Below are 21,261 nucleotides of genomic sequence, written 5' to 3' on the forward strand. Positions count from 1 at the left end.
TCTAAAGGCATTTCACAGTCATGGTGACTTCCCACAATACATAGCAACATGCAAATATCGCGGGGAGAACCTCCCCTGTCCCTTGTACGCGGCTTCTAAAGACGCACGCACGCGCTCTGTGTTCCCGCCCTGTGACTCTAGGCGGGCAATTCCTGGGACAGTGTTCTGACGGGAACGTTCAGGCTCCATGGCTGCCCGACGGCGGGGGACGCGCAGCGGCGGGGCCCGAGGTTCGGTGCTCATTGGAGGGGGCGAATGCTGGGGGGCGGGGGGTCTAAAGGGGAACAGGGCCCTCTGCTCTAGCCCCTCCCCTTCCGTCGCCCCCTGACCCGCCCTTGGCTGTCAAGCTAATTTAGGCGCTAAACTTTTTAAATTTCGGTTTTCAGAGCTTTTTGGATTACAGAATTGTGTATAAGGGCTTGTGGAGCCGTAAAAACGTTTGTAAGATGCATTATTATTTTATGTATCACTAAAAAGGAAAAAGTGCTTCCGGTTGTTTATATGTCATCCATTGTAAGATGCATCCCAGTTTCAAAGATAGTAAAATTCAGGTCTTAGAATTTATGAGTATTATACTCTTTGTGTGTTATGTTCTTAAATGCATCCATCCTACAAATGGGTAGGTCCCTCTACAAATTACTATTTGTACTATTGTTGTCATCCTCTGGATTTTCCAGTCGGAGCAACTGGGGTACAAAGAAATGAAATAACTTCTACAAGATTCCACAGCTGGAAGAGACAGGACTGGGCTTTAAACTAGAGACAGATTCCAGAGCACTCTATTAACCATTATCTCATACCACCTTAAGTAGTTTGAAGATAGGTACTGGGAAAGTTTGGGGGCACAAGTAAACAGAGATAAGCACGCTAGGACCCTCATGCCTCAGGCTATGAGCTCGCAAGAGACCTGGGGCTCCATTTTATTTTATTTTATCTTATTTTATTTTGGCTAGAATAGCAATTTAGGAAGTGATTTCTCAGACTATTGCCCAGAACAGTGGTATGACACTTACTATTTCTTTGTAAATTTATAAAACCATCTTGAACCATTTCTTCAAAGATGATGTTTTTTCAAAGTAGGATCGCGTTCAGTGGGTACTCATTCTTTCTTTTGGTTCTTTGCCCATGGCCATGGCTTCTGTAGCATCAAATGAAGCTGGAAGAGTTCATAATGGCAACACAGCCATAGAAGACCCTCCTCCTGCAAAGAAAACTCGAAGATGCCAGAGGCAGGGGGTGAAAAAGGAGCCTGTGACTGGAGGAGAGGCCAATAATGACAGGACAGAAGACAAGCAAGGTCAGCTTCAAATGGTAGGCCAGGGAGGACATGGGCTAGCAGGATTGTCTAGGGGAGGGGTGAGGACAAGGAATGCCTTGTTCTTTCAACTCTTACTTCTTTCTTTCTTGAAGATATAATTGATTTTCTATCCTTTGGGCATACCACAGTACAAATCTCCTTTCTCAGAATCTTCAGTTTCATGCAGTTTAGACAGATTGAGACCTGGACAGATCAGGATTGCTTGGGAAGGGCAAAGTTCATTATGACGTGATAGCTGTTTTTGATTCCCGTACAAGTAGCTGTAGTACATATCTGTCTTCCCTCAGAGTCTGTGAAGACCTTGCTGTTAAAGGGCAAAGCTCCTGTGGACCCTGAGTGCACAGCCAAGGTGGGAAAGGTGAGAGACTCCTTTGTCCATCGATTTCTCAGGGAGCAGTTGTTCTTTTGCTACTGGGATTCCTGTCTGGAACACTGTGGTATTCATTTTAGGAGTCCTCTCCAAAATACTGCTAGTGTTTAATTCTCTGCAAGGCTGAGAGATGGGAGCGGTAGAGTTTGGGGTTAATAATCAGGGTGTTTTTTAACTTCTGGGGTTGTCATCAGCTTTCTGCACCTCGTTCTCTTTCTCAGTTAGAAAATTATACCGTTATCAAGGAAGAACCGTTTTTATTTTCATGAGAAACTGTGCTCTGGTATGGCATGAGTTACTGATGAATGTGAAAAGGATTTGAAGAATAGAGAAGAAAGTCTTCCTCTGGAGCAAGTTTCCTTTAACTGTTAGAATCATTTGTTTTTCTGTAATTACAAAAAAAAGCAACATGTTTTCATGATAGGAATAACAGGTTATGCATAGAAGAACATACTTTTGCAGTTCTTTCCCTGGAAGGTAGATATTGGTAGTGCTGGAGAATGACACCTTGAGAAAGAAGACAATTTAGAGCATCACTAAGGATCTCATGAGGACTGAGACTATACTAATGTCAGTGTTTTCCTTCTCTCTCTAGGCCCATGTGTACTGTGAAGGGAATGATGTCTATGATGTCATGCTAAATCAGGTAAGGGGAGGAGCTGTTCTATGTATGAGAATTTTTTTCTTGGTAATTACTGATGAGAGTGTCCCAATGCCCAGATCTTTAATTCTTAAGTCCCTGGTATTAGCCTTATAGTAGCCATTTCCTTACAGCAGTTACTGGTATCTGTGATCAAGGAAGACATCAGTTTATGTGGCTTCCATTTGTAAACCTCTCTCTTATGTTCGTATTTCTCTTACCATAGACCAATCTTCAGTTCAACAACAACAAGTACTACTTGATTCAGCTGTTAGAAGATGATGCCCAGAGACACTTCAGTGTTTGGATGAGATGGGGCCGAGGTAACGACTCTTATTATGGATTTTCTGATTTGTCATTCAGAAAGCCAGAAACAGCTAGTGTGTAACCAGAAGCTCCTCTGGGTTTAAATGGGTGGAATGGAGGCTTTATAACCTGGGAGGGGCTTGCAAGTGGGGAATGGCAAGCATCTTCATTAGCAAGTTCCCATTGGAAAAACTACGAGCAGCCTGTTGAGTCTGGGAAGTGTCCTGCAGTTGGTCTGCTAATGCTGCTCGGGGACTGTGACAGTTAGCAGGTAACTAACATCAACAGGATCAGTCTCCTGGGCCCATTCACCTTTCCCTCTCCCCATCCTGCCCTTTTGTAAGCTGCTAGGCAGGGAGACCTTAGAGAGCTGTCTTATTACTTGAGAAAACCCTTCTTGGATTGGGAGGCAGGAAACCATCTTATGTGTGGCATTTACTTTGCAGTTGGGAAAATGGGGCAGCACAGCTTGGTGGCTTGTTCAGGGGACCTCAACAAAGCCAAGGAAATCTTTCAGAAGAAGTGAGTGCTGAGAAATGAGTACCGAAAAAATACCATTCTTCTTCTTGGATTATCTCCTCTAAGAATTTTATAATAAGTGTGATTTGGCCTCAATGTGAATGTATTTCCACAGTAACGTTCTATGACTGGAACACCAAACTACTTCCTTAGTTAGTGATTACATCACCTGGAACCTTGAAATGGACAAAAACAGAAGAATCTAATATATATAGCACATGACCAATGATTAAGGAGATTCGGGGAAAGTGGTGGGATGAGAATAATCAGTTAGAGTTTTAAAATTTCTTTCACTATGATATGGATGCAGAGCTTTCTGGTCTCGGGGAACCTTTCAGAGAAAGAGATTAGAAAGGGATCTTTTGTCTAAAATCTCAAAGGCTTTTGTGGTATTTTAGGGCCTTTAGGAAGCTCAAGAATCCTTTTTTCCCCATTTTTTGTTCCCATTGACTCCGGAGCTTTTTTTTTTTTTTTTTCCATTCAGGGTCCTAATTTAGAATCCAGATTTTTGGGGAGTCAGATGTAAGAGTTCTAAGAACTAGTTGGGGAAAAAAAATAGTTTGAAAGTGTTCCAAGGAAACAATTATAAGCCTGTTCCTAGTAGTACACCCTTATTTGTAAGATTTTCTCACCATTTGGACCCCACAGATTCCTTGACAAAACAAAAAATAATTGGGAGGATCGTGAGAAGTTCGAGAAGGTGCCTGGAAAATATGATATGCTAGAAATGGACTATACCACCAATACTCAGGTAGACTCTGACTATACATTTGGGGAGAAAACTGCCTCCTCTGAACCAAGGTGAAGTCTAGCAGAATGGCTTAGATGAGGTCCCAGACTACAACAGATCAGGGTATCTTGAGTCTTGCTATTTCACACCTAGGTAAAGGTAACAGTTCCCTCAGGGGTAACTTTCACGGATCTTTGTAATCTTGAAGGGACTGTAGATTTGAGATAGAATATGCTTTCTAGTCTCTGTTATTTAATACAGTTCTTTTAAAATCTTTGGTCCTATTTCCAGAAGTTTAATGTATGGATCAAGAGAGGAGTAATATATAGTCACATTGATGAAACGGCATTTAAAGTTGTCTTCACTTCTGGTTATATACCACATTAAAAAAAATTAATTTCAACAAATTAAGTTGCAACCAGGATGCTGAAAACTGTCACTTATAGTATCTGAGAAATGTAAAAATCTTAGTCCTTTTAAGATGAGAAAATCTGAGACATAATAGCTGTCTTTACATATTAACAACACACTAAGAGAGCCTTTTAGACTTGTTCCGGGAGTTTAACTGTGGGAGGCACATGGAGGAGTGGAAGGTGGAATCACATCAAGTACTCTAAGTAGGTTAATAATGAAATGAGCCTGTGTTCAAGCAGAAGCTGATTGGTGTCCACCTACCAGGGGTATTGTAGAGCCGGCCCTTGAAGGGACCTTAAAATAGATCCTTCCAGATTTTGTAATTTTTTTTTTTTTTTTGACTGTAGAGTGAAGAGGAATCAAAAAAGGAATCTCTTCAATCCCCTTTGAAACCAGAATCACAGCTAGATCTTCGTGTGCAGGAGCTGATAGAGTTGATCTGTAATGTCCAGGCCATGGAAGAGATGATGGTAGAAATGAAATACGACACCAAGAAAGCCCCACTTGGTAGGACTTCAGATTCTCTCCCACATTCTTTGTATTTCCTAGTTCCTTTAATAGGATGTTTCATCACCTTCATGATTTAAAGCTTACTGATATTGTGAATGAAAAAAAGGAGATCTGGGGTGAGAGGTAGTGTGGGGGAGGAGAAGCTGTTTTGAGAGTTGAAAAGTGAGAATCTTTGTTGAGTAGGCACATGAATACAGTTTTCAGGATAGGACCCTAGTTGTGGGGTCTAATGATCTCTGGCTGGGTCTGCAGGGAAGCTGACAGTGGCACAAATCAAGGCAGGCTACCAATCTCTTAAGAAGATTGAGGACTGTATTCGGGCGGGTCAGCATGGACGAGCTCTCATGGAAGCTTGCAATGAGTTCTACACCAGGATCCCACATGACTTTGGGTAAGGCCTGTGCTGTTACTTCTCTTTGGTCTTCTACCTAACTATATCCATCTACATCACTCAACAGCAGCTGTAATCTTTTTACTCTCATTTCTAGGGAAATGATCATCTTGGATACAGAGCCAAAATGATTTATAGATAGCCTGTGTAGTCAACTTACAAGTTTGGAATGCAATCCCTGGCCTGATTGTAACCATATTCTCTGACCGAGCAGAAGTTACCAGAGAAAATAGGTTTAGATATCCAGCCAACAAGTAAAATAGCTTCAGGCATAAAACTCCCTATTTCCTATTCAAATGATAGTAGGATATAAATACATTTTATCTTTGTTGTTTCTATATTTCCGGTGCTTCTTCTAGTGTTTTTATTACTTTTATTGCTTTATAGTGCTCTGTAACCTAAAAGTAACCCTGAGTGGTCAGCAGGTCTACTTCTGTTTCTAGACAGGACTATATCCAAGCTGTTCCTTATTGATGTTGATAGATCTTATTTAAAAAACAAGATTTGGCTAGTATCAAAGACAAGAAATAACAAGTGTTAGACAGGATGTGGAGGAAAGGGAACTCTTGTATACTACTGGTGGGATTGTAAATTAGCACAGCCATTATAGGAACCAGTATGGAGATTCCTCAAAGAATTAAGAATCGAACTACCATATGACCCAGCCATTCCACTTCTGGATATTTATCTGAAAAGTATGAAAACATGAATTCAAAAAGATATCCATCCCTATGTTCATTGCAGCATTATTTACAATAGCCAAGATATGGAAACAACCTAAGTGTTCATTACAGATGAATGGATAGAGAAGTGGTATATATATACAGTGGAGTACTACTCAGCCCTAAAAAAAGAATGAAATCTTGCCATTTGCAACAAAATGGTTGGATGGATCTTGATGGTCTTATGCTAAGCAAAATAAGCCAACAGAGAAAAACAAACACCATATGACTTTACTCATGTGGATTCTAAAAAAACAGAACAAAAATTCATAGATACAGAAAACAGACAGGGGAAAGGGTTGGGGGTGGGTGAACTGGGTGAAGGGGGTCAACTGTATGGTAAGGGATAGTAACTGAACTTGCAGTGATCACGTTCAAATTATGAAGCTGTACGTCTGAGCTATACATTAAGGGAACCCATAAAAAAGAATTTCATTTCTAGTCCCAGATGTCAAAATCTATACAGTGTGTTTATCTTTAGTCTTTTACTTTTTGTCATGTGCCTTTGGCCACACGTCAGAGAACTGCTGATGGGTTATATCTCTGTCCTTAGACTCCGTACCCCTCCATTAATCCGGACCGAGAAAGAACTGTCAGACAAAGTACAACTACTAGAGGTGAGACGTGTGGATTGGGAAGGACACTCTCTGGTTCCAGGTTCCTACACGCTGACCCTGTATCTCCTCTTGCCAGACTTTGGGGGACATTGAAATTGCCATCAAGCTGGTGAAGACAGAGCTGCAAAGCCCAGAACACCCATTGGACCAACACTATAGAAAACTACATTGTGCCTTGCGCCCTCTAGACTATGAAAGTTATGAGTTCAAAGTAAGAAAAAAATGATCATTTATTTTCCTACAAGACCCATCCCCCTAATCCCACTGTTCTGTGACTACTTCTGGTTAAAAGCAAACTTTTTTTTTTTTTTTTTTTGGTGAGCAGCAAGCAAGGTTTATTGAGTGATGGTACAAAGCTCCCAAAGAAGGAGGGGACCCAAGAGGGTCGCCCAAGAGCAGACTTTTATATAGAGCAGAATTTCAATTTACCAAGAACTGGGGAAGGTAGAGCTCTTTCTCACTGTCTTGTGAGACCATTAGGGAGCAGAAAGTCTGCCAGTTTTTACCAGAAGCCCTGAGGTTCTTCAGCTCAGTCTGGTCTCTTGTAGAGTCCACACCAGCCATTTCTTTCATTCCTTTTCACAGGTGATTTCCCAGTACCTGCAGTCTACTCATGCTCCCACACACAGGGACTATACCATGACCTTGCTGGATGTTTTTGAAGTGGAGAAGGAGGGTGAAAAAGAAGCCTTCAGAGAGGACCTTCATAACAGGTCTCAGTTTAGCTTTGGGTTTGGGAAGACATTCCCTTGCCTGAAGTGCAGTTATGGGACTTCCGGAAAATGGCAGAAAATGGTTTTTTTATGCTTATGGCCTATCTCTGGTGGAGAGCAACAGAGTACAATAATAATGTCCTTTCCCCAGGATGCTGCTGTGGCATGGTTCCAGGCTTAGTAACTGGGTGGGAATCCTGAGCCATGGGCTTCGAATTGCCCCACCTGACGCTCCCATCACAGGTTACATGGTGAGTAGAAATTGAGTCCTGGGGGCGCCTGGGTGGCGCAGTCGTTAAGCGTCTACCCTTTGGCTCAGGGCGTGATCCCGGCGTTCTGGGATCGAGTCCCACCTCGGGCTCCTCCGCTGGGAGCCTGCTTCTTCCTCTCCCACTCCCCCTGCTGTGTTCCCTCTCTTGCCGGCTGTCTGTCACATAAATAAATAAAATCTTTAAAAAAAAAAAAAAGAAAGAAAGAAACTGAGTCCTGGAAGGAGGCACAAGGGTAAAGGATACAATAATTTTCTCAGTCTTTTTTTTTCCCCCTTTTTTTCTAGATTAGGATTTGGTAGTACCCTTCCCAAGAATTAAACCAGCTCACTGATAACCCTGACATTTCTTTTTTTTTTTTTTTAAGATTTATTTATTTATTCGACAGAGATAGAGACAGCCAGCGAGAGAGGGAACACAAGCAGGGGAGTGGGAGAGGAAGAAGCAGGCTCAGTGCGGAGGAGCCTGATGTGGGGCTCGATCCCATAACGCTGGGATCACGCCCTGAGCCGAAGGCAGACGCTTAACCACTGTGCCACCCAGGCGCCCCCCTGACATTTCTTTTTCCTTTTTTCACACCCTGACATTTCTTACTATGTCCCTCTTTCTTTAAATTCCTAAAGCTATCCCTTCTAGCCCCTCAGAAAGCAGAGACTCACCAATACACCTGCTTCTCTGGCAAAGAATTGCAAGGGGAAATGGAGAAGGGTCTATACTGTGTTTAGGATCATGGAAACACAGGGTCAGTGGTATGGGCCTTCTTTCTAACACAATGGATCAGGCAGCTCACCTGCACGTTCGTTTATATATTTCAGTTCGGTAAAGGAATCTACTTTGCCGACATGTCTTCTAAGAGTGCCAATTACTGCTTTGCTTCTCGAGTAAAGGATACCGGACTATTGCTTTTATCAGAGGTGAGATGAACGTATTTATGATGTCTAGTTTATTATTAGTTCCTGTTTTTCCAGAGAGAAAAGTTTGACTCCAGAACCAAGAGGTTCATCTGGGAGAACTTCAGAGGGGAGCCAAGGGCAATGTCCATTCCATCCCTCTGCAGGAGGAGGGGAAGAAAGTACCAGTGGGATTTCCTGTTTGGCTAAGGCCATCCAGTTCTCAGTAGGATGTGGGTGTTCAAAGATCTTTTGTTTTGCAGGTCGCTCTAGGTCAGTGTAATGAGCTACTAGAGGCCAATCCCGAGGCAGAAGAATTACTTCGGGGCAAACATAGCACTAAGGGCCTGGGCAAGATGGCTCCCAGTCCTGCCTCCTTTATCACCCTGTAAGTACTCAGAGCCTATAAGGCCAGAAGGCTTCTTTTGGCCAGTTAAGACTCTCTACTTTATATTCCAACTTCTGACCCAGAGGCAGATGTTGACACACTTTTTTCCATTTGGCAGGAACGGGAGTACGGTACCCTTAGGACCAGCAAGTGACACAGGAATTCTGAATCCAGAAGGTTATACCCTCAACTACAATGAATTTATTGTCTATAGCCCCAACCAGGTCCGTATGCGGTATCTTCTAAAGGTTCGGTTTAATTTCCTGCAGCTGTGGTGAATGTCGATATTAAATAAACCGGATAAGGTCTGATCTTCAAACAAGAAAATAGGCAATGTTGTACTTTTGAATTTTCTGATCTTTTATGTAATAAAAATAGCACACATCTACCACTGGCTTCTTTGGGCTCTGTTTCTCCAGCCACATATTTCTTCTCATGTTTGTACTTTTTCATTTTCAGGACAAAAAGTATGCATTGCTGTATGTATCCCACAGCTAGCTGCAAGTTACTCAGGATCCTGTTCCTTCAGCAGAATAGCCTCTAAGCATTAAAAGATGCTAATGGAGACTGATGCTTTTCCCCATTTAAGTCAATTTTTCTGCAAACTGCAGTTTGTTAGACATTATTACAAGAAGGGAGAGGCAACAGAGGCTGAATTGTTCCCTTGCTCCCTCCAAATCTTCTAACTTGCCTTTTCCCCCTGTTTATCAACTGAAGACCAGGTCTCCCACCACTTATCCTGGGACTCAGCAGATGTCCAAAAATCTGGACGCACTTAGAAGACTTGTCACTAAGCTCAAATACATCTCAGGGAGGAAAAGGGAGAAATAGAATGAGTTTTAAGATGCCCTGCTCCACCTAATAAGTACTGAAGTCCAGGTCAGATCCAAAGACTTCCTGATTATTTGTAAACACAGGCAACACAGACACACACACACGTACACACACGTACACCATACTTCCTTAGATAACAGTGAAGGTTATTTAAATGAAAACAGTAGCCTGTAACTTTTTAGAGACCAGATTACTAATATATATCAAAATTTAAAATATACATACCCTTGACCTAAAAACTACAGATATACTTGTTTCTATAGATGATGTCAGTGCAGCATTGTTACATGCAAAAGTTCCCTAGATAAGGAACTAATTAAATATATTCACTCGTTGAAACACTGTGCTGCTGTTAAAAGTAGACTACACACTTCTCCAAAAAGAATACTTCCCAACTCATTCTATGAGGGAATATGAAACCAAAACCAGATAAAGATACCACCAGGAAAGAAAACTACAGACCAATGTCCCTTAATACAGATGTGCAATAAAATGCTACCAAGCCTAAACCAGTAACGTAAAAAGAATTTCACACCATGACGAAGTGAGACTTATCAAGGAATGCGAGGTTGGTTCAGCATATGAAAATCCATCAGTGTAGGACAAAAGTCACATGACTATCTTATTAGATGCAGAAAAGGCATTTGGCAAAATCCAGCACCCTTTCACGATAAACATTCAGCAAAGAAAGGAAGGGACCTTCTTCAACCTAATAAAGGACATCTATGAAAAACCCACAGAAAAGACTGAAATAGATGAATGACTCCATACGTTTAGAAACTGGGGAAGAAGGGATAAATCCTTTCGGAGGGATTTCAATTAATGTAGAAGGCTTTAGGGAAATAGAAAATCATTAGAAAACGACAGTAATGGGGCACCTGGGTGGTTCAGTCAGTTGAGCATCTGACTGTTGGTTTCAGCTCAGGTCATGATCTCAGGGTCGTGAGATTGAGCCCTGCATCCAACTGCACAGAGCATGGAGCTTGCTTGGGATTCTCTCCTTCCTCTGCGAGGCCCTCCCCCCACCCCCACGTGTGCTCTCTCTCTCTCTCTCAAAAAAAGAAAAGCACGGTAATAATTGCTATAGTCAAGATCAATGGATGAATGCTAAAATTAGTGGAACAGGATAACTTTCATAGTCTCAAAAAACCTACCTCAAGATTTACTGATTACTGTGGTGATTTTAACATAAGAGCATAAATTCTTTGCTAACTCTCCTTCCAGGAGGTTTAGTCTCCCTCCTCTTAAGTGGGAGCTGGGCTTAGTGACTTGGCTTCTAACAGAGTATGGAAAGATGTAAGTAAAAAAAAACAAAAAACACCTTACCCTTAAAAGTGATCAAAATTGGGGCGCCTGGGTGGCTCAGTTGGTTAAGTGTCTGCCTTCAGCTCAGGTCATGATCCCAGGACCCTGGGATCAAGCCCCACATGGGGCTCCCTGCTCAGTAGGGGGCCTGCTTCTCCCTCTGCCATACCCCCCCCATACACTGCCTGTGCTCTCTAGCTCTATTTCTCTGTCAAATAAATAAAATCTTAAAAAAAAAAAAACAACGAATTCAGAAGATGTTTAAAGTACAACCTAAATTAATTTTCCCTTCAATTCCCTTGGGCACATATTTACTTTTACCTGGAGTCTCTCACAGCAATTATACTATGACCTTGCTGTACACCTACAAGATAAGAAAGACAGAGAAAGCCGTTCAGGAGGGCCTGGCCAGCAAGGCTGAGTCTATTGAGCAAAAGTCAAGTTAGTCTTTTCTTAACTTTCTCCAACCCCATTCCTCCAGCCTTAGATGGGGCGCTTTTGTAGAATTTTTTGAGTATGGAAGACACACGTCTAGGGCTTCCTCCTGTTCTCGGCCCATGCTCTCAGGGGAGCAAAGGCAAAAGACTGAAACCAGCAACTTCTAGGATGATGCCATGCCACGGTTCTCTGTAGCATTTCTGGGAAGTATTATAAATTTCAAGTAACCTTAACTTGGATTCTGGTCACAGCGTACGTGGAGGAGGTGGTCTAGAAGGTATTTTTATTTTTTTATTTATTTATTTTTAAAGATTTTATTTATTTATGTGACAGAGACAGCCAGCGAGAGAGGGAACACAGCAGGGGGAGTGGGAGAGGAAGAAGCAGGCTTCCCAGCGGAGGTGCCCGATGTGATACTCGATCCCAGAACGCCGGGACCACGCCCTGAGCCAAGGGCAGACGCTTAACGACTGCGCTACCCAGGCGCCCCTAGAAGGTATTTTTAGAGCCCTTGCATGAAACACACGAGAAAAATAGAAGCATGACCTATGATTAAGACATCAGCTGACGGCATTTCTTATATCTATCCTGTCTGAGAGAGACCATGGGGCATTGGCAGAAATAAGGTAAAAGTCCGTTAGGTGATTTGTAAAACCTGGAATCAGGCAAAGTGAGAACAAAACAGCATCCTTCAACTCCCCAGTTCCTCAGAACTCCTTTCTAGATCAGAGTGCAATGGTATTTCTCTGAGAGAACCCTACCAACTTAGGACAAAATCTTGTAAGCCTGGCTTATCAGATACAAGTCCTTGAATTCTTGGGCACAGAAGACCTTTAACCTTTCCCTAACCCTTAGAAAGAGCCTCGGGGAACTTCCTCTCCCATAAGATAGAATTACAGGAAAATAAGGTTCTAGAACTTAAACGGGTCAGTCCATGGTGAGTCCATGCGTAGGACTGAACATCTCTCCATTTGTTTTAATCTTTGTGACCTTCAATTTGAGAGCTACACTTTTGTGGTTTCTTCCAAGAATGCAAATTACTATACTGACAAACATGTGCACGTCAAGTGGCTGCTGCCGCTGGGTCAGAGGCTGTGAAAGCCGGGAGTCTCGCTCTGCTCAGCGCCGCGGCTTTTCACCTCTCATCTGGGCACTTAGTTCTGCACGGAACAGGCTGTTTCTACGGGAGGGACCTAATGTTCTGTCTAAATGCCCTGACTGGAGGGAGCTTTCAACCAGCTCTTCCTTCTCTTACTCTTTCTTGACTAAGTGAGACGCCCTCATGCTCTGCTCAAACCAAGCACCGCCGGCCAGCGTCACTCATTCCTCCTCCTTGGCGGGAACGGCATCTCAGGACCCTCGCGCCAGCAAATGACACAAGATTTCTAAAGCCTGCTTTCAAAGAATATCTATTAAAGAGCTGGTTCTCTTTCTTGCAGTTCCAGGAAGGACTGAGGTTAAATCAGAAAAGAAACATGAGAACGTCCATATTCTTCTTCATCGGCACCCACGTCAGAACACAGGTAGGACTGCACTGGAGCTTTTCTGACACTTTATTTTAAAAGTTTAACCAAGAACGTAGCCACTGGTGTCTGCCGGCTTTGCATCTCTAGCACAAGTGGGTGGTGCATCTTCATTCCCAGGACAGAAAGTATACGTTGCCCAGTGTGTCTCCCACTGCAAGCTGCAGGGTAGAGTCCGGGCCCAGCCAAGGTTCCAGGCAGCTGACAGCCGCTTCGCACTGGAACAGACCCAGCTACAACAGGGAACAAAAGATGGGGAGATGACGGCTACAAGCCTAGGGCCTCCTTACTAACTCGGTTTTCTCTCACATTGACACCTTTTATTTAGAACCAGGTTAGTTGCACATGATAGCAAGGAGAGAAGAAAATAGAATTTTGATCTTTTGTACATTCTTTGCCCAAGTTTGTTCTCTGTGACATCCCTTTAGCCCTCCTTGCACACGTACACACTTACCAGCTGCATACTGGGTCTCTCCCACAGCTTAACATCTCTGTCCTTTGAAGCTGTCACCAGCAGCCCAGGCAGCACATGGAGGGCTGTGACAGAGCCCGAGTGAATCTTGGAGGGGTAGGAGAAGGACCGTGGTGAGCTTCAGTGGCCCCTCCTCTGTCGAGGAAGCATCCACTTGTCAGACCTGGAGCCTCCTCCCCTCTATTTGTGACCCATCCTTCAAACCCACCTTTCTACGCTGCTGAGTCGACAGCTGTGGGGGTGGGGACCAGCTATATGCGCTGCTGTCATTCACAGATGAGGCTGTTTCTGGAGTTGGGGTTTCAGGCATTTCTCTTTTCTGCCAGATGTCACCTGTCTCCCATTCTCCTTCAGGGGTACGCTTGGCAAGTTTCCATAGCATCCCATCAGAGCTGGCGCACAAAAATGAGGACTCTGCCATTTCAAGGACAGAGGTTAGAGCTAGGTTTCCAGCTTCAAAGGACCCACCATCCCCTACAAGGCATCTCCAGACCTGTGGGTCCTCCCATCCCACTCACCAGATTCCGGTTTGGCCTGGGTTACCAACACGAAGGTCCCAGTAGGATTCTCCAAGTCCGGCTTAAACTCAAGGCTCTCTTCAAACTCTCCTGCCTCCTTTTGCCTCTGTGAAAGGATGGCTCATTTTGTTTGGCCTACTCATAGCGCTTGACCCCACCCAGCCAAAGCAACTGTTTTTGGCTCTGGGCTGGTCAGGACTTTCTTAACTGTAATTTAGACATAGTAAAGAGTGTGAATAATCTTCTTCTTCTTTTTTTTTTTTTAAGATTTTACTTATTTATTGTCAGAGAGAGAGAGAGAGAGCACACAAGCAGGGGGAGCGGCAGGCAGAGGGAGAAGCAGGCAACCTGCTGAGCAAGGAGCCGGTGTGGGACTCAATCCCAGGACCTTGGGATCATGACCTGAGCCGAAGTCAGACGCTTAACCGACTGAGCCACCGGGTCAGTATGTATACATCCATGCACTCACTGTCCCTGTCAAGATGTAGAACATTTCCGGGGCGCCTGGGGGGCTCAGTCATTAAGCGTCTGCCTTCGGCTCAGGTCATGATCCCAGGGTCCTGGGATGGAGCCCTGCGTCAGGCTCTCCGCTCAGCGGGAAGCCTGCTTCTTCCTCTCCCACTCCCCCTGCTTGTGTTCCCTCTCTCGCTGTCTCTCTCTGTCAGATAAATAAAATCTAAAAAGAAAAAAAAAAGACGTAGAACATTTCCATCACCCTAGGAACTTGCCTTCATGACCCTTCCCAGTCAATACCAGAGCACCCTGACCCTCAGAGTTAACAACATTCTGAGTTCTATCACCATAAATTAGTTCTGCTTGTTCTTTAACTTTATCTGAATGAAATCATGTAGTATGTACTCTTTTGTGTCTGGTTCTTTCACCCAACGTAATGTCTATCAGATGTGTCTGTATTGTTCCAGACACTAGTACTCTCAGTGGCAAGACAAGAGAGGCATGAAAAAAAATTCAATTAAGAAAACTCCTACACTGATGGTTTCCCGTGATTTTTTTTAAACACTGGCATCCTTTTTTGTAACAATAAAATCATATAGGGAAGCTGAAACCCACTACAGAATGCTCTTAAGTAGGGCTTGCTTCAGTTGAAGGAAGAAGGGAATTTGGAACCAACGCCTTTCCATTCCTCTTATCCTCAATCATGGCTCCAAGGTTTTAAAAGTATTGGTCCTGGACAAATGTTGTAACACACACTCAAATAGGACTTACCAAGGAAAAAAGGCCTCCAGGTTCCATTGGCTGCAGGACAAACACACCATAGTCTTGGTGGGTGGACAACAACATAGCACATTCCGAATAGTTGCTGCTCCTGGTTTACAAGAAAGAAAAGAGGCTGAACCCATGAACATCTCTCTGTAGGACCCCAGTGTTTTGTTCTAAGTGAGACCCAAGTCCAGGGTAACCACTAACCCACTTCTCCTTTTTCTGTAGCCTGAGAGGAAACGGCTTTTTGGATCCTACCAGATTACAGAAGGAGCCTCCCCTGGCTTCACGTGCTGTAACTGCAAACCCGCGTCGGCCAAGATGAGGGAGTGACCATCTGGAGCCAGGGCCACACCTGTCAGGAACCCTAAGTCCTCCTGCAGAACTCGGGTCAGGTGAAGACTGCAACTCAAAAAAGGTACAAGGACAAAGAAAGATCCTATTTTAGTCTGCCTTTCTCAGGCTCCTCGGCTCCCCATGAATTCCTCAGGAGTGAAGTACAAAACACAATCAGTTACCTTCCCTACAAATTCTCTTCCTCTTTCTCTTTTTCTTTTACCGGTATTCATTGTCACCATCCCCTTCCCCGCTGACACGAGGAATCTCTTACCTTCTTGTCTTCTCCTTCCCTCCTGACCTCCACCTGCTCAATAAGCCCTAGGAATTCTACTTGCCGGCACAGGCCTAGATCTCTATCCCTCATCCCACCGCCTGGCCTGGGGCCCACACTACGTCTCCCTGCACTAGACCAACCGCTGTGAGGGCAGTCTCCCCGCCTCTAATATCTCTCTACCACTATCCAGCTTCCATACTGCCACTGGAGTCTTCCTCCTAAACTGCAGACAATTATTCTCAAAATCCTTAACACTGTGCCCTCTACAGTCTGGCCCCAGTTTATCTTTTCGATCCAGTTTCCCAACACCCCCGCCCCCACTCTCACCAAGAACCCAGTGACTCAGCTGTGCCCAGAATATACCATGCCCTCTCATGCCTCCTTGCCTTTCGTTACTACTGCATCCTCTTCCTGAAGCACCATTCCCTTCCCCAGGGGTCCAGAAAACTCCTATCCATCCTCAAAGCCCAACCTCAAATAGCAACTCTTTCGTAAACTATAAATTCCTCAAATTCTGGGAATTACAGATCTCTCTCTTCATCACAGCACTAATCACCCCGCCTATCACTGGTGGTTTCCTTAAGTGCGTAGGCCTCTACTGTGCTTCCTAAATTAAAAGGTAATTTCAATCTGGTTCATACAGCCTGGCTCAGAGTTTAGCATTAAGTAGACACTTGAGAATTATTATTTAAATTGACATGCTGGGGAACCAAAAACCGTTTCCCAGGGACTTTTTCCCACTTACTAACATCCTGTTGAGCTAGTTCAGAAGTAAAGGTGGAGTGATTTGCACAAAATCCTGGGTATAAGGAGACCATTGACGTATCACATTAACCCAGCTGGCCCGTCTCACCTGAAATTTCTGGGTGTCGAACCCTCCTGCAGTTCCACTTGCCACTCGCTGACCTTTTCATTGTTGCTGAGAACAATCAAGGTGCGTGCCGCGTACCATAGCAGAGCACTGATGTGGCCTGCAGCCTTGGGAGCATGACAAGGCCATTTCAGTGTTCCTGAGGACTAACCCTCTTTCCCCTCCCAGCCACCTATGCACACACCAGTAGCACAGGCACGGCTGGGCCAGGACTCACACAGACAAGCACTGAGGCTGCCCCAACGCACCTGTGCTGTGGCCACAGCCTTAGCTTTGTGCCACAAGGTTAGTTCCCCAGTTCGATTCCCAGACGCTGCCATAGAACCATCTGGGGCCCAGGCCACAGCAGTGATGGCTGCAGGACTCCTGGGCATATATGCGTCATCTGGAGAAGGAAGGAAGTGATGCCTTAGAAGCTGGACCACTGCTGGGACATGACAGGACATAGCAGGCCACCTTGACCTGCACGGCCCCACTAACACACCCCTCTTTCACACGTTGCCTCTGTCCATGCCTCACTCACCTGCTTCCTCAGGTACCTGCCAGAGCCGCACAGAGCCATCCTCTGAGGTGGTCAGCAGGAGGCCTGAGGTCTCTGAAACTGCAGCCGCACTGACTGGGCCACTGTGTCCCAGGAAGGTGTGTGTTTGAAACACCTAGGGGGAAAGGACGGAGATGGGAGAGCAGGGGTCAACGCCACAGGAGGTTGTCCCGCTCTGCCCTCTCCACTCCGTCCACCCCAGTCCTTTCAGGGAACTCACCAAGAGTGGCTGCCACAACCGTGTGGCCCCATCCAGTCCAACAGTCACCACTAGAAGCTCTGACCCAGGCTGTCCAGCTGATAAGGCACAGAGACGAAGTCAGGAGAAGGGGGAAAGCAGGTGGGAAGGGAAGAAAGGGAGCTGACATTTCCTTACCTGCCCGGGGCTCCAGGGCAGCTGCACAGTGGCTGATAGGTCCCGAGTGAGCAGGGATGCTCGTCAGCTCCACGCCCTGGTGGTCCCACACTTTCAAGGTCCCATCTCGGCCCACAGACACCACATGTTCCTCCTGCCCCAGAGCACAGGATCAGAGCAAGTCGCACTGAGCAGGACGTGGGGAGTGTGACTCGTACCACCGAGGTGAGGGCTGACCACTAAAGGCTCAGGAGATGTCCAAGAGTACGGAGAACTCAGGGACCCAGACAGGGCGGCTCAGGCCTGCAACCCTGCACGAGGTCCAGATACTGAGCTGCCCGCTCCCTCCCCTCACGCCAACCCTCCATCTCAATACTCTTGTCCTGCTCTGATCCAGGCCCGAGCATCTCATTCTCTATACTTCTTTTGCCTTCGAGATTAGATACCCAGCGCACCCAGTGTCCCAAAGCCTCCTGAGCCTTCCCAGAGGCCCCAGTGAGCTCTCCACCGCCTCCTCACCACGGCCACTACGGCGCTCACGGCACTCTGATGACCGAGGAACTGGCCAAGCTGCTGTTGCCGTTCTGGGTCCCACAGCCCCACAGAGCCATCGGTGGAGCAGGAGACCTGCGTAGTCAGAGTTAGAGGAGTGGGATTATCAGCATGCCTCCAGCATTTCTGTATGTCTATAACGTGGGCGGGGTGGGGGGCAGTAAGGCTTGTGATTAAGAACATAGGCTGTCCTGGGTTCAAATCCTCTCTCCACCATTCTTTACTTTGTGACCTGGGGCAAGTTCATCCCTCTGCGCCTCAGGCTTCTCATCTGGCCAACGAGGATAATAACGGTGTAGCTATTGGATGGGGCTGCTGTGGGGCCGATGCGCATACGTGAAGGACTGCCTGGTACATGCTGAGCCCTGAATAAATAGTGCCTATTGTCCTTGGTGTTAACACACTGTCAGACAACGAACCCAGACAAAGGTGAACAGGCTGCAACGCCAAGGAAAGATCCGGCTCCCCAGAAGGCAGGGGTAGAGAGCAGACTATGACAACCCATTCAACTGATTCTCACTCCTTTCTCATCTCTCTTTTTTTTTTTTTACATTTTTTTAAATGATTTTTTATTATATTATGTTAGTCACCATACAGTTCTCATCTCTTCTTGAGAAGTGTGGGGACTCTGCACTGGAAAACTAGACTTCACCAACCTTGAGTGCATAATGTGAGGGGTGTTTTGCCTTAGGACCGAAGACATCACAGCCGTCGCCTCTACCTACAGGGACAGGGCATCCTAAGCCCTTGGGGACAGTCCTGCGCTCTCGTTAAGAGCGAGGGCTTTCTTCCGTTCAGTGCTTCAGCCTCATCACTTACCTGACCTGGGAAATGTTCTTTAACCTAACCGAGCTCAAGAGCCTCGTCTGTGAAATAGACACAGTAGGAGTGTCTACCTTGTAAAGTTGTTGTGAAGACTAAATGAGTAAGTAAAGAACAAATGAGGCAAGATATACGAAGAGCTTAGTTCAATGCCTGGCACGTACGAAGTGCTCAATGTCGGCTATTACTATTATTGTCGATGGGTTCAGAAACAGGACGACGCGGGCGGTGTGGTCCTCCCCCAGGAACCCTGCTGAGCTCTGCCCATCCCCACCTCTTCCCTTACCAGTAGGTTGTCTTTGGTCCAGTCACAGCCAGTGACCCAGTCACGGTGACAGGCAGAGAAGGAGCAAATCAGAACAGGGGCTTTGGGCATCCGCACATCCCAGCAGAAGAGATTCTGGGTAGGTCCCAAGAGAGGGAGCAGTCAGGACCGTAGGAGGGAGGTAGAAATATCAGGGCCATTTCCGGCGAGAAATTTTAAGGGAAAAGGGAGTATGAAGGAAGTGGATGATGGACAGAGGCGGCACAGGAGGTGTGGAAAAGCAAAATGCCTCAGGAGCCATGGGAAATGGGACTGTTCAGGAATCCAGGACTCAGAGGGGCTGTGGGGGTCAAGGTGGGAGGACACCCATGGCTCACCCGGTCCCTGCCCCCGGTGGCCAGCCTGCCTCCATCAGAGCTGAAGCGACAGCAGCTCACGGGACCCTCATGTTCCCGGAGCTCAGTGCCACAGGGAAAGTCTTCTGCTGTCTGTGCCAGGGTCAGTGGCTGCCTTGGCCAGAGCCGCACTGTGAAATCTTCTGCATTGGAAATAGGGAGAAAGGAAGGTTCCCTGAAAGAGGAAGTGAGACGGACCCCAAAGACAGAGGCAATCACGCCGGGTGAGGGTGATATTCCACAGCAGTGAGTCACAGGCTGTGGAGAGTCTGAGTGATGAAGGTCAGTCATCATATGAGGTCACAAGACAGGAGACCAGGCACTCCCAGCTCTGGCTCTTCAGCTGTCTACCGCCCCGGTACCCTCCAGACCGCCCTCTTCTCTAGTGACCACTATCACTCGGACCAAGTCTCCTACCCAGAGAGGACTACGACCATTCTGCATTTTCACCTCAACACCTCTCTCCCCCACCTAAGGGAACCCATCCCTGTACACGGCAAAGTCTCCCCCCCGGGGCAGAAACTCAGAGGATTACAGGGATTAAAAGAGGTCCCAGAATTCTTGTTAGGAAACAAGAACAAACAGTCTAGACTGATAATGCAAGAGAAATGCATTTAAATGCACTTTGAAAGTTGTAAAAATAATTGTGTGTGTTTCCTGTACACATACACATATAAATTGAGGGAAGATACTAGCATATTTAAGAGGAAGCTGCCCACTGCCCAGCAGTACCTGAGGCAGAAGCCAAGAGTTCACTGGAGGTGGCCAGTCCCAACACGGGCTTCTGGTATCTGGATAAGAGCCAGAGGGACTGAAGGGAACTCTCCTTGAGAGCCCAGCCTTGCAGGGACCCGTCTTCAGCACCGCTCACCAACACCTTGGGACTTAGCCAGACCAGTGCAGACACTGCCACATCTAGGGCTTGACACTGAGCCCCCTGGGAACCTAGAGCACGAGGGAAAAACCAAAGAGCGAGACACTTGGAAAGGGAGTTCAGGATGGGGAGGCCCTTTCCAAAGGCTCTAACACCCCGTCCCCTCTCCCTTCAGTACCTGAAGCAATTTTGTAGATCCTGATGCCATCTGCTCGGTACCCAATGGCCACCCGATCACCATCTGGGCTGAGAGCCACAGAGAGGGCAGGAGAGAGAGAAAGGGAACCTAGGCACCCCCGGGGCCTACCCAGAGATCCGGACCACACCTGAACCTGAGGCCAAGAACAGAACTTAAAGATATGCCACTTCCACCCCGAGTGATAGCCACCCCCATTAACGTCCTCCTCCCCCCTAAAGACTCTTCTCCTGAAAGCGGCCCATGCCTACACTGCACCCCTCTCCCTGTAGCTTGCACCAGCAAAGCTCCTCCACAGGGTCCCCAACAAAGGCTCCACCTCACCCAAATACGCCTTTCCTCCCCCCCTCCTTCTAACCCACCACCAGCCCTCCACCACCTGACCTTGCCATCCTCTCCGGCCGTCAGTAACTGGCGCCCAGCACGCAGGAAAAGGGCAGTGGCCACAATGCCATGGTGGGCAGGGAAGGCAGCCAGCTGTGCCCCCTCATGCCAGGACCACAGTTCCACCATGCCATCCAGCCGACCCACAGCCACAACCCGCCCAGGAACACTGAACGCCACAGTACGGACAGAGGCTCCCGGGGCTCCCAGGTCCTATACAAGGAAGAAGAAATGAAAATATGAGGACCTGCTCTCAACACAAGCCCAAAGTGAAACAGAATGTGGAGT

The 21,261-nt window shown here is 46.4% G+C and overlaps 2 protein-coding genes across 8 annotated transcripts in view; one reads left to right on the forward strand and one right to left on the reverse strand.

The window, feature by feature from the left end:
* The first annotated feature begins 87 nt into the window (after positions 1–87).
* PARP2 (poly(ADP-ribose) polymerase 2) lies at positions 88–9,185 on the forward strand. Of its 2 annotated transcripts, XM_002929515.4 has the most exons (16): positions 88–230; positions 1,145–1,297; positions 1,606–1,676; positions 2,284–2,334; positions 2,555–2,651; positions 3,081–3,156; positions 3,802–3,904; positions 4,645–4,804; positions 5,060–5,198; positions 6,474–6,537; positions 6,614–6,748; positions 7,123–7,250; positions 7,402–7,501; positions 8,335–8,433; positions 8,673–8,797; positions 8,916–9,185. In XM_002929515.4, exons 1-16 carry the CDS (start codon positions 188–190, stop codon positions 9,073–9,075), a joined length of 1,704 nt encoding a protein of 567 aa, XP_002929561.1. In that variant the 5' UTR covers positions 88–187; the 3' UTR covers positions 9,076–9,185. The 2 variants fall into 2 exon arrangements, with proteins under 2 accessions (XP_002929561.1, XP_034504210.1); XM_034648319.1 differs by lacking the exon at positions 88–230 and having other exon boundaries at positions 1,170–1,311.
* TEP1 (telomerase associated protein 1) overlaps positions 1,311–21,261 on the reverse strand; it is a 48,878-nt gene continuing 28,927 nt past the window's right edge. For 5 of the 6 annotated variants that reach the window (XM_019810204.2, XM_034648317.1, XM_034648315.1 and 2 more), the window contains exons 39-55: positions 20,974–21,186; positions 20,572–20,725; positions 20,252–20,464; positions 19,502–19,662; positions 19,146–19,259; positions 18,005–18,112; positions 17,507–17,639; positions 17,351–17,427; positions 17,113–17,245; positions 16,838–16,974; positions 16,572–16,696; positions 15,364–15,507; positions 15,112–15,211; positions 13,888–13,993; positions 13,578–13,783; positions 13,352–13,456; positions 12,910–13,130 (exon numbers count right to left, since the gene is read on the reverse strand). In XM_019810204.2, coding sequence (XP_019665763.2) covers positions 13,008–13,130; positions 13,352–13,456; positions 13,578–13,783; positions 13,888–13,993; positions 15,112–15,211; positions 15,364–15,507; positions 16,572–16,696; positions 16,838–16,974; positions 17,113–17,245; positions 17,351–17,427; positions 17,507–17,639; positions 18,005–18,112; positions 19,146–19,259; positions 19,502–19,662; positions 20,252–20,464; positions 20,572–20,725; positions 20,974–21,186 — 2,352 coding nt within the window. In that variant the 3' untranslated portion in view covers positions 12,910–13,007. Of the gene's footprint in view, positions 2,075–12,909; positions 13,131–13,351; positions 13,457–13,577; positions 13,784–13,887; positions 13,994–15,111; positions 15,212–15,363; positions 15,508–16,571; positions 16,697–16,837; positions 16,975–17,112; positions 17,246–17,350; positions 17,428–17,506; positions 17,640–18,004; positions 18,113–19,145; positions 19,260–19,501; positions 19,663–20,251; positions 20,465–20,571; positions 20,726–20,973; positions 21,187–21,261 lie in introns of those variants that run through there. The other variant, XM_034648318.1, reaches the window with a different exon arrangement.

This window comes from Ailuropoda melanoleuca, chromosome 20, assembly GCF_002007445.2.
Source record: "Ailuropoda melanoleuca isolate Jingjing chromosome 20, ASM200744v2, whole genome shotgun sequence".
In the NCBI taxonomy this organism is placed as follows: domain Eukaryota; kingdom Metazoa; phylum Chordata; class Mammalia; order Carnivora; family Ursidae; genus Ailuropoda; species Ailuropoda melanoleuca.